The sequence below is a fragment of the Prunus persica genome, chromosome G1 (genome assembly GCF_000346465.2).
Source record: "Prunus persica cultivar Lovell chromosome G1, Prunus_persica_NCBIv2, whole genome shotgun sequence".
Classification (NCBI taxonomy): domain Eukaryota; kingdom Viridiplantae; phylum Streptophyta; class Magnoliopsida; order Rosales; family Rosaceae; genus Prunus; species Prunus persica.
In genome coordinates this window covers 1,585,711-1,596,943 of record NC_034009.1, presented here as the reverse complement: position 1 = coordinate 1,596,943, position 11,233 = coordinate 1,585,711, and the positions used below count along the sequence as shown (strand labels likewise).

The window sequence follows — 11,233 nt, the reverse complement described above, 5'->3', positions numbered from 1 at the left end:
AACAAAAAGAACTCCCAAAACCAGATGTGGTGAACTAATAAACTCCGACCTATGTGGGAGCTACAAGCTACCCGACTCAAACTGAGTCATGCATGTGGGGGAGTAAACAAGCCAACTCCCAACCCAAATAAAGCTATGTTGAGGAGCCAATAATCTCACAAAGCTAAGAGAGAAATAACTTTTATGACTCCTTAAACTAGGGAGTATGATTTGAGTCAAATTTTATAGAGCGCCTAAAATAACTTTTATATATTTTTAGTCAAATGTTAACTGAAAAATAAGGAGCATGATTGTAAATGCTCTAAGAGTATCATAAAATATATTAATATATTGTGATGGGGCCGGGACCACTCTGATATATTTCCTATTTCAATTCTGCCTTTCTTTATCTTTTGCCTTTGCTTTTAGGGGAACCATCCGCGTGGACCCATCAGTATCTTGAAGGAAGGAAGCCCCCAGGCTGGATGCATAAGGGTTGAATAAGTTTTTGTTGCTTTGAATGGGGTGGATGATACTTTACATTTTTTATTTGATAATTTATTACATTCTTCAATTATTCTAAAATAATATAATTCAAACTTGGTTGCACAACATGCATATGTAGATGTAAGCATGTGCAACGTTGTTTTTGTATGCAACGTTTATCATGAAATATTATCAAATTTATACGGCGTAGCTCATCAAAAACTTGACATATGAAGTCTCTGGGTACAAATTAATTATAAAACCCAAAGTTGTAGCTATCCTTTACCGATAAAATAAAGATTTTAAACAAATAATAATTTGTATCATATCTTGAGGAACGGCGGGAGGACTGCTCAGCCCTACCAAGTCTAGGTTGCTTCACCCCTCTATCTTGAAGCATTGATTCATAGACAACAATTGAAGGTAGGCATACGTTTCGTGATGATAGAGCATAGCTTTCATCTTTACATCTGCATCCGGCATGGCAGCTATCACAAGTTATCCTCACTTTATTTCGTACTATTTTAAATACGTGACCATTTGATTTAGTGGCATTCAGCTTCTACATTTTTGGAGGATGTCCGGAGTTCAAATTTTATAGACGACAACATTTGAGTTTCGTTTTCACTATAATGTAAGCATAAGGTGGATCTCAGTTGTTTGATGCATTAACGTGCATTGTCCACCAATCACCATGCATACAAATAAACAGGAGATATCCATTGCCAAATGGAAGTTTCCCTCTCCACATAAACACAAATATCCGAAATTCTAATATCAATGATAGCAAGCATCCAAAGCAAGTTCAAGCAATTTCTCAGCAACTTCCAATGGATGTTTTTCTTTCAAGTGAATCTTGCTATCCATCACTCAATGAGATAAAATAATCAGGTGGTTCTGTTTCATGACTTTGAAACTATGTACATAATATTGTCACAACCAAATTGCTAGATATTAGGTAGAAAAGGCAGTAAACTTATTACAGTCTGCAAGAGGTCGTAAATTGTAATGTATCAATTTTCAGAACAGAAGCCAATGACATAAGGAACCAAATGTACCTTCACAGCTATATCTGTATAATATAAGAAACACAACCTCCTAATTCTACTTATCTGCATTCCCAGTTTTCCATTGTTTCTCCTTGTAACTGCTCTCTCTTTCTGCTCTAGAAATTGACCATGTCTAGCATTTGCAATGCAAAATTGAATTCCATTGACGTTCTACTTGAAGGGGAAAACACACTTAGCACAGCCAGAAAGAGGTGGCATAAGGCTTTTGCTGCAATCTTTTTTTGCAGGGCCATGCTCTCTCTGGTCAAGAAGTCAGAAGCTGAGAAAAAAAGTACCAAGATTTCATACTCTCCTGTTCACACCACTTCCCATTTTCAGCTGAAAAATGGGTTCAAAATTGATAGCAAATGCCTCACTGAACTCATGAAGGAGAAAAATCTACACCTACTTCGGGAGCTTGAAGGCATCGATGGCATTGCGTCTGCTCTTCAAACCGACATTGAGCGTGGCGTCCACGACGACGGTGACAACATTGCCCTCCGACATAAAGCATTCGGTTCAAACACTTATAAGAAGCCACCTTCGAAAAGCCTTTTCCATTTTATGTGGCAAGCTTCTAAGGATCTTACCATTGTCATCCTTTTAGGCTGCGCTGCACTCTCACTTGGCTTTGGCATTAAGCAGCAAGGACTAAAAGAAGGATGGTATGATGGTGGAAGCATCTTTGTTGCTGTTTTTCTTATTGTTGCTATATCTGCCTTTAGTGACTACAGGCAGAGCAAACAATTCGACAAGCTGTCGAAAGCTAGTGAGGATATCCCGATTGATGTTTTGAGAGGCGGGCGAAGGCAAAAGATTTTGAACTTCGACATAGTAGTTGGAGATGTTGTTTTCTTGAAGATTGGTGATCAAGTTCCTGCTGATGGATTGTTCTTATATGGACATTCGTTGCGCGTAGACGAATCAAGCATGACAGGGGAAAGCGACCATGTGGAAGTCGATTGCAGCCACAATCCATTCTTGTTTTCTGGAACCAAGGTGGTTGATGGCTATGGCCAAATGCTTGTCACTTCAGTTGGCATGAACTCAACATGGGGCCAAATGATGAGCTTGATTAACCATGACACCAGTGATCAACAGACGCCTTTACAAGAACGGCTCAGCAAACTAACCCCATTGATGGCTAAGATTGGTTTGGCAGTTGCATTCATGGTCTTTGTGGTCTTATTAGCTCGTTACTTCACTGGAAACACAAAGAAGGAGAACGAAATTGGTAAGTTCGATGGCAGCAAGACAAAGATTGATGATGTGGTGAATGCTGTGGTGGACATAATTGCAATTGCAGTTATTGTTGTTGTGATTGCAATTCCAGAAGGCTTCCCATTGGCTGTCACTCTAACTCTTGCATATTCGATGAAGAAGATGATGGCAGAGCAGGCGTTGGTGAGGAGGCTCTCTGCTTGTGAGACTATGGGCTGTGCCACCACCATTTGTACAGACAAAACCGGCACGCTGACACTCAACCAGATGAAAGTTACAAAGTTTTGGCTTGGCCAAAAATCTGTGGAAGATGGTGCTGCTTATTCATCAATTCCTGATTGTCTTCTTGATTTAATCCTAGAAGGAGTGGCTTTTAACACCACGGGCAGTGTTTACAGGCCTACTTCAGCATCCGAATTTGAGTTTACAGGCAGTCCTACTGAAAAAGCCATTCTTTCATGGGCTGCTCTGGAGCTGAACATGGACATGGAGGGATTGACAAAGAAATGTATCATTCAACATGTTGAAGCCTTCAATTCACAGAAGAAAAGAAGCGGGGTTTTGATGAAACGGAAGGCAGACAATACCACCCATGTGCATTGGAAAGGAGCTGCAGAGATGATATTAGAAATGTGCTCGAGTTACTACGATGCTTCTGGTATTACACAAGATCTGACTGATGATGAAAGGATGAAGTTTGAGCAAACTATTCAAGGGATGGCAGCAAGCAGTCTCCGATGCATTGCTTTTGCACACGAACAAATTCAAGATTACAAGCACTGTGATGAAAAAATACACGAAAAGCTCGAAGACAGCGGCTTGATCTTATTAGGACTGGTTGGTCTAAAGGACCCATGTAGGCCAGGAGTGAGGGAAGCAGTAGAAGCTTGCCAGTTCGCCGGGGTGCAGGTGAAATTGATCACTGGTGACAATGTTTTCACTGCTAAAGCTATAGCTACTGAGTGTGGGATACTCAGGGCAGACCAGGACATGGTCAGGGAAGCAGTGGTAGAAGGTGTGGAATTTCGGAACTACACACCAGAGCAGAGAATGCAGAAGGTTGATGAGATTTGTGTGATGGCAAGGTCTTCACCATTTGATAAACTTCTGATGGTGCAATGCTTGAAACAGAAAGGCCATGTAGTTGCTGTTACTGGCGATGGCACCAATGATGCCCCAGCACTGAAAGAAGCCGATATAGGACTCTCAATGGGGATTCAGGGCACTGAAGTGGCAAAGGAAAGTTCAGACATTGTCATTCTGGATGACAACTTTGCTACTTTGGTCACTGTTTTGAGGTGGGGAAGGGGTGTTTATGCCAACATCCAGAAATTTGTTCAATTCCAGCTCACAATAAATGTTGCTACTCTTGTGATCAACTTTGTGGCAGCTGCCTCAGCTGGTGAAGTACCTTTGACAGCAGTCCAGTTGCTGTGGGTGAATCTGATCATGGACACAATGGCTGCTCTGGCTCTTGCCACAGATAAGCCCACCAAAGAGCTCATGGAAAGGCCACCTGTTGGGCGGACAGAGCCCGTGATCACCTGCATCATGTGGAGGAACATTTTATCTCAAGCTTTGTTCCAGATAGCTGTCCTCTTGATCTTGCAGTTCAGGGGCAGATCAATCTTTGGTGTTAATGAGAGGGTAAACAACACCTTGATCTTCAATACTTTTGTCTTCTGCCAAGTCTTCAATGAATTCAACTCAAGGAACATTGAGAAGAATAATGTCTTCAAAGGGAGTCAAAGGAACAAGCTGTTTTGGGTCATCATTGCAATAACCATTGCAGTTCAGGTGGTTATGGTGGAACTTCTGGAGAGGTTTGCAGATACAGAGAGGCTAAGTTGGGGCCAATGGGGGGCATGCATTGGAATTGCAGCCATATCTTGGCCAATCAGTTGGGTTTTCAAGTGCATACCAGTTCCTGCTAAGCCAATATTCAGCTATCTAAAGAGGGATAAGTGAATCACATCATAGTGGTCTTTACCCAATTAACTACTCATAGTGGTCTTTACCCAATTAACTAGTCTTATGTTTATCATTCAATGTATGAATTTTATAATGTAATCTTATGGAGCAAATGGGAGGCTGGTTCTCAAATGACAATGTGGTAAAAAAAATCCATGAGATGTCCAGAAAAACAATTACAGAACGTGGCCCATGCTTTTTCTTTTGGGGAAGTAAAATGCACTAGTTTTACAAGCAATGCTTTAAGCTGATGGATTCAGCATATTAAGTTATAACCAGTGCAAATCATGGATAAATTTTTGAGAACTAAAGAAATTGCAAAATATCTACCTTCTATTATCTATAGAAGACAATCACGCTATGATACAAAGCGCCTGCATGCACAAATGCAGTGAAGCATGATGCAATTAGTGGCGCTAATTACAGTCGAGGCAAGGTCGTTTCTCTGCACCAGTGTCTCACATGGTTTTATTAGAATTCTGGGCAGAGAATCTTATGAAATCTTTGATCACACAGAGGACACTAATTAGCTATCAAGTAATCTTGATCACACAGAGGAGACTAATTAGCTATCAAGGTTTCTCTCAAACAGGGCAAGTACATATGAAACATCAGCTCCATCTAAACTGGAACTGCTTCTGGGACTTTACCGCTGTCCGCAGGAACCAAACTGTCATAGTAGTCAACAAGCACCTTCCAGCCATTAGGGCACATGAATCCTTCAGGAGGGTTCTCTTTGTTCCTTGCAAGTGTTCGCATCTGTAATTTGCAGCTTCTTTTAGATAAAATATATTTATGCACTTGACAAAATGACTCGCAATGTGTGTTTCTTTAAATACTACTTTGCATAGCTGACTCTAAGAGTAAAGAAACATGTCGGGAACAACATTAAAAGAACACATACCTTGGTGCCCGATATGAAGAGGAAGTCCTGTTGCCTTGAGGGATCAAAAAATGCCATTTTACCTTGAGATTTATCATATGCAGCAACCTGCAAGGGAATAAATTAATGATGAAGGAAGATATCAAAGAAAATGCATGATTAGCATCGCAGCCAAATAATATATATACCTTAAAGGGAAGGATGTTCAGACGCTCTAGTCCAGGTGCCATGCTCAATACTTTCTTCCCATGGTCGGCATCATACAGATCCCTCTTCTCAATTGGATGACCCATCCCTGCAGGGTCCCGACCAACGATGTAAAAGTTAGCCCCTGCATTAATCCTAGCCTTTGCATGCCACTGCACCTCAGTTGGGCCAGCATAGTGCATGGGAGAGGGAAATATGGAAACCACAGTCGTCTCAGGATCAAGAACACCATCCTCAAGAACCTGAAGAAACATTAAATGATATAAAAAGAATCAGTATTTGGATAAGGACAGGAAGTTCTATATGATAACAAATGGTGGAGGCAAAATATCAAACGTCGAGAAACTGCATTAGTGAACAACACCTTTCAAGGGCTATTGACAGGAAGATATTTTGTGGGAAGAAATTAATGCACAAACTACATGAAAAAAGATAATGTGTTTCCTGCATCACTGTGCCCGATTTAGTTACCAAATACATACCTTCTCATGTTGTTTCATTCGCCAACTAAGTGGAACATCATCTGCCTTTGTATATCCTCCCAATGGATGAAGCAAGAGAATAGGGTTCTTGTATCCCATCTCAAGAAGCCGACGACGAGTGTCAGTCATCAGCAAAGCATGGCCGTTGTGAACAGGATTTCGCAGCTGAAATGCAAATACAGCATCAGCATTGCGTCTTGTGAATTCTTCACGGAGTTCAGCAGGAGACAATCGGAAGCGATCAAGGCCATCATGGTACTTGATAGGTTCTATAACCTCTAGGTCACCTCCAATCAGCCAGTTTCCAGCATTGGTTATGGCTTGATCAACATAAGGCAGACCAGGGGCAGTGGTTCCCCATGTCCTGGCAATTCGTTCTTCTTTATGGTGCTTATAGATCTCAATACTGATATGAGGCAACAAATAAAACAAGAAGGGATTAGTAACCATGGCAATTGGAAAGTCATAGGATAAGATATACAAAGAAACATGCCAACGAGGTCTAGCCCAGTGGAAAGGGCCTTGACTTAAAGTCCAGTGGTCTCAGGTTCAAACCCCCCCTCCCCCTTGTAGTTTAGACTGTCACTTGTATTCAAAAAGAATATAATACATGAACTAATGCAAATTTTTTTGTAGACAAGGGGCAAAATCCTAGTAGTAACAATTCCAACCCGAAGCAAATAAAATTTAAGTGGTTAGGTAAATAGCAGCAGACAGATAAACCAGCAAATGCGTGAAGACATCAAAATCATGAGGTCAGTTTCTTCATTGCAGTCATCCATGACCAAACATCATGGACATTAAATTGAATATTGCCCTTAAGAAAATGACAAGACGTTAAGTGGCATCAAGAGATACGTTTGCTTATATTAGAAGATGACCATAAAGGACTTAAATATCCTGTTGATAAAACATCGTTATCCAAATACAAGGCAGAGGAATATTCCAAATATGCAGGTATAACGTTTTAACAAATCTGTTAAGGGAAAAGAAAAGTATGAGTATCTATCCAGAAAAACAATTAGATATAACATGAAAAGAAAAGTCAATATTATCAAACAAGACTGAGTAAACACCACAATGAAAACATGTCAGTATCTTCCCAAAATAATAAGGCATCAGCCGTTATGACAAACTTATATAGGAAGAAAAGTAGAGATAACAAATTGAATTCAAATGTCTTGGTAGTAATAATGCTAAAGTACAACTTAGGGATGTATATCAAGCATTCATATAAGTACAGAAACAATTACATTATAACATTACTAGCAAACATCAAGAAATCATATACATGACGTCGAGATCGAATATTACGATGTGTTTAAACTAGTTCCAATACATTTATACTAATAAACACCCAGTATGGTATAATTATCTCAGACTTGTTTTCTTATAAAACAAGAAAGTTTCCTTTATAAAACTAAAAATTAAAATATTTTGTATCAATGGGGAAGGGGGTTTCCAAACAAAGCTTCCAATTATTTCACAACTGTTCTTTGAAAATAGTCAAGGGGCTAAACTGATAAATAGTTGGTCATTTCCTATTTTCACTCTCCTCTCTAACTATCAGGAGGAAAATTTTCTCTTTTCAATTTTCTATTTCATAAAAATGTTAAAGATGCATTTTTTTTTCTTTTTTTTTTTTCAGAGACGAGCACACGCTTGAAGCATGCCAAGAGTCTACAACTAATAAATCCACATCATAATCATATAACTCGAAGAATGTCCCAACTATTTTCCCAACCTTTTTTCATATGCGACACAATCAGTATTATTGTGGGACCATTTACAGTAATTTTGGGGAAAAAAGTTTTGGTTGATTGGCGTTAATTAAATTTACATGGACTATTTATAAACTTAAGAAACAATTTACTGAGACCACAAAATAAATATAAAAATTCGTAAGCTTTAGAGAGAAAATAAGAAGCAGGGCATCTTACTCTTTCAAAATTGCGATCAGATTATTGTCCGAGTCGACGAGCGCGACCCTGGTCGACTCGCCGATCAGGCGTTTCTGCGCATCGTCGATGGCCAAAACGATCGGCACCGACATGTTCACTACCGACCCGTCTTCGAGTCGGAGTGAATTGAAATGAAGCGTTTGGAGGAACTCGGATTCTCTCATGAACCCACGGAGAGGGCTGGACCAGCCTTCGCTGATCACATGAACCCACTGAAGGTCGATCCTTGAAAGTTTGACTCTGGGCAAGGACGTGGCCTCCCTCTTCTTCTCGCCCTTCTTCGACTCCTCGACGAAGAGCTCGACCAGCTTCCCGCCATCGGGCTCAATCAACGCGTTTGAAATTCGGAGCCTTTGGCGGGTCCTGGGCTTGGAACCGAGAGGGAATGATAGCCTAGGGGCCGGGGAGAAATGGGTATTGAACGTTTTGGGGAAAGAGGGAGAAGGGGATGGGGTTTTGACGAAGTAGGTGGCCATGGACGCCATTGAAGAGGTGAACCAAGGCCTGGTTTTTTTTTGTTTGGCTCTGGCTGTGCTTCAAACCTCAAAGTAGGAGATTTAATTTAGGGGTTTAATAAGTTTATAATAATGGAGTGTTTGTGTGTGTGATTAAAGTTTGGTATATTTTTTTTGTGAATTAAAAATATGAATGAATGAAAGTGTAATTTGACAGGTAGGGACAAAGGGAAATCTTATCAAATTCAGAAATGGTGCAATTTGAGTTGGAAAGCATGACAGATTTCATGCTTGGGTCTTAATTTATAGGGAGTTGATTAGGCACTAATCTAATCACGGGGTTAAGCGGAGGATGAACCTAGACACTTTTTTGGGATTTGCATCTTTTTGTTCGTTTCCTTTTTTTCTTTTTTGTTGTTGTTATTGTTATTGCCTAGCAGTTTCGGACGCATATGGTAATCTTTTCTTTTTTACCTATTTCTTGTGAGCATTTTCAATTTGGATCCTCTATTTGGCTTGACTATCCTTTTATTTTTAATTCAAATTATCCATGCAAGTGCAACATATTTGATAAAAATTAGATTAGCAAAAGGAGTTGGTTGAAATAAAAATATGGAAAAGAAAAAAAAGTTGAATTAAAAATATGACTATACTTGACAATTTCTTATATTAAGAGTTAATTACTCAATCACTCCCCAACTGGGAACAAATTGTAATGCTAAACATCCGTACCCAACCTTTGCATTGTGGCATGACTTTGGCTATTGCCAATAATTTTTATACATTAATAACATTATGTGGCATTCCTTCATTCATCGTACTAATTCACTCAAATTATAATATACAGTGACATCAGATTCATACTTTTAAGATATAATATTAATAAAATTATAAATATATATAATAAAATAAAAGCAAAACCATAATCTTTCTCAAGGTATAATATAACCTGCAAACCTTAACCCATGTACAATTAAATACATCAAATTGATTGTTGTCCTACGAACAGTTATTGTTTTCAATTTCATTTTTTAAGATGTTATGATATAAATTAACGTTTTTGGATTCAAATAGACAGAAGTGCCAATCTCAATGCCGCCTATAAATTTATTTATTTTCCATGAGATGTTGTCGATTGTCTGACATATGGGCTTTGGTATTGCCATGATACTTGTACCTTCCATGAACTTGCTTATTTTGAATTCAAAGAAAGCGATCCCTCCTTGTGTGCCCGTTTCAAGCTTTGAACATGGCCCGTTTCAAGGCCACATTCATTTGCAGCTCATGGCGAAGTGTTAAAGACACATTTTTCTTCCTCGTCCTTTCGTTTTCTTTCTCAATCTTGGACTCAATTATTTTCTATTTCCTATGACGGGGCCATCCCATCTGTTAAGCAATACAAGTACTTTTCAACAATGACGAATTTAAACCTAAGAGGTTTTACCCTTAACAAAAGTATTTTCTCATACGGATCATATTACTAGTGAAGGCGAAAAATAAATAGAGTTTGACTTGTATCGGATAGAGATGTGGTTTTCAATATGACCTAAACGGTAAAGTTTTACTCCTTATTAAGAGGAAAAGAAAGAGACATCACATCAATTATCACGGAACAAATGGCATGCAACGATCGTTATTTATCTACAAAATGATTTTAAAAGCTAACTAAGGTGTTTCACCCTCCAATTGACCAGCAAAGGTATTCAATATCGGCAACTCCACCTTTGTTTTTTTGTCTGATTGGCGGACCATCTGAGTTAATGGATTACGTGATATTTGCCAAAACCATTACTTAATCAAAAGTTCAGTTCAATAATACTTTAACACGTAAAAGAACTCAATAGACATTTGTCGGATCAATACCAAGTTATATCCCACATATGTTTTCAATATACATATGGATGAATTTGTTGATATTTCAGAGGGACGTACTTTTAGTCCACTACTAGCAATATTTATATTATTTTTAATTTAACTACTTGTTTAGTAGATGTAAAATTTTATACAAAACGTTCTGATGTTATTGGGAAGTTTTTTTTTTTTTTTCCGATGAAAATGTTATCAGGAGTTGAGACATTCATTTTATGGGACTTATTATTTTGTTAAGTTTCTAATGTGGGACTTTTTATATTCTTCAACAAAAGTTATTTTATCATATGTATTGTAGTGTGAAACTTGAAATTTTTGTCTTGGGAACAAGAAGTCCCTTTTTATAATCCAAGACTTCTTACTATATCCAAAAAAACTTTGGGTTAGATTTTCATGTTAGGTTTCAGGGTTCTTTTGTTTAATACAAGCTATCATCTAAATTAATTTAGTTTATTGGAAAATGTACTTGAACATAGGTGTAAAGGGACATGCCCAATGCCTAAGCCAATTGCCCTAACCCACATATGCTAGGTTTCAGTTATTAAGACAAGGGTGAAGACAAGGGTTTCTTAACAGGATTTTGCTTTTAAGTTTAAGTGGGTTTAGTTTTAAGGGCATTTGAGCCTTTTTAAGTGAGTTTTTGGCTATTTTTGTAAGTTTTTATAAAATA

The 11,233-nt window shown here is 38.5% G+C and overlaps 2 protein-coding genes across 2 annotated transcripts; one reads left to right on the top strand and one right to left on the bottom strand.

The window, feature by feature from the left end:
- On the top strand, positions 1–4,915 carry LOC18789441 (putative calcium-transporting ATPase 13, plasma membrane-type). Its single transcript, XM_007226598.2, has one exon. It carries the CDS (start codon positions 1,644–1,646, stop codon positions 4,701–4,703), a length of 3,060 nt encoding a protein of 1,019 aa, XP_007226660.1. The 5' UTR covers positions 1–1,643; the 3' UTR covers positions 4,704–4,915.
- On the bottom strand, positions 5,014–9,011 carry LOC18791765 (ATP sulfurylase 1, chloroplastic). Its single transcript, XM_007222915.2, has 5 exons — positions 8,219–9,011; positions 6,279–6,684; positions 5,778–6,038; positions 5,611–5,697; positions 5,014–5,465 (listed from the first exon to the last, which is right to left on the bottom strand). The coding sequence occupies exons 1-5, from the start codon at positions 8,722–8,724 to the stop codon at positions 5,328–5,330; spliced, it is 1,398 nt and encodes a 465-aa protein (XP_007222977.1). The 5' UTR covers positions 8,725–9,011; the 3' UTR covers positions 5,014–5,327.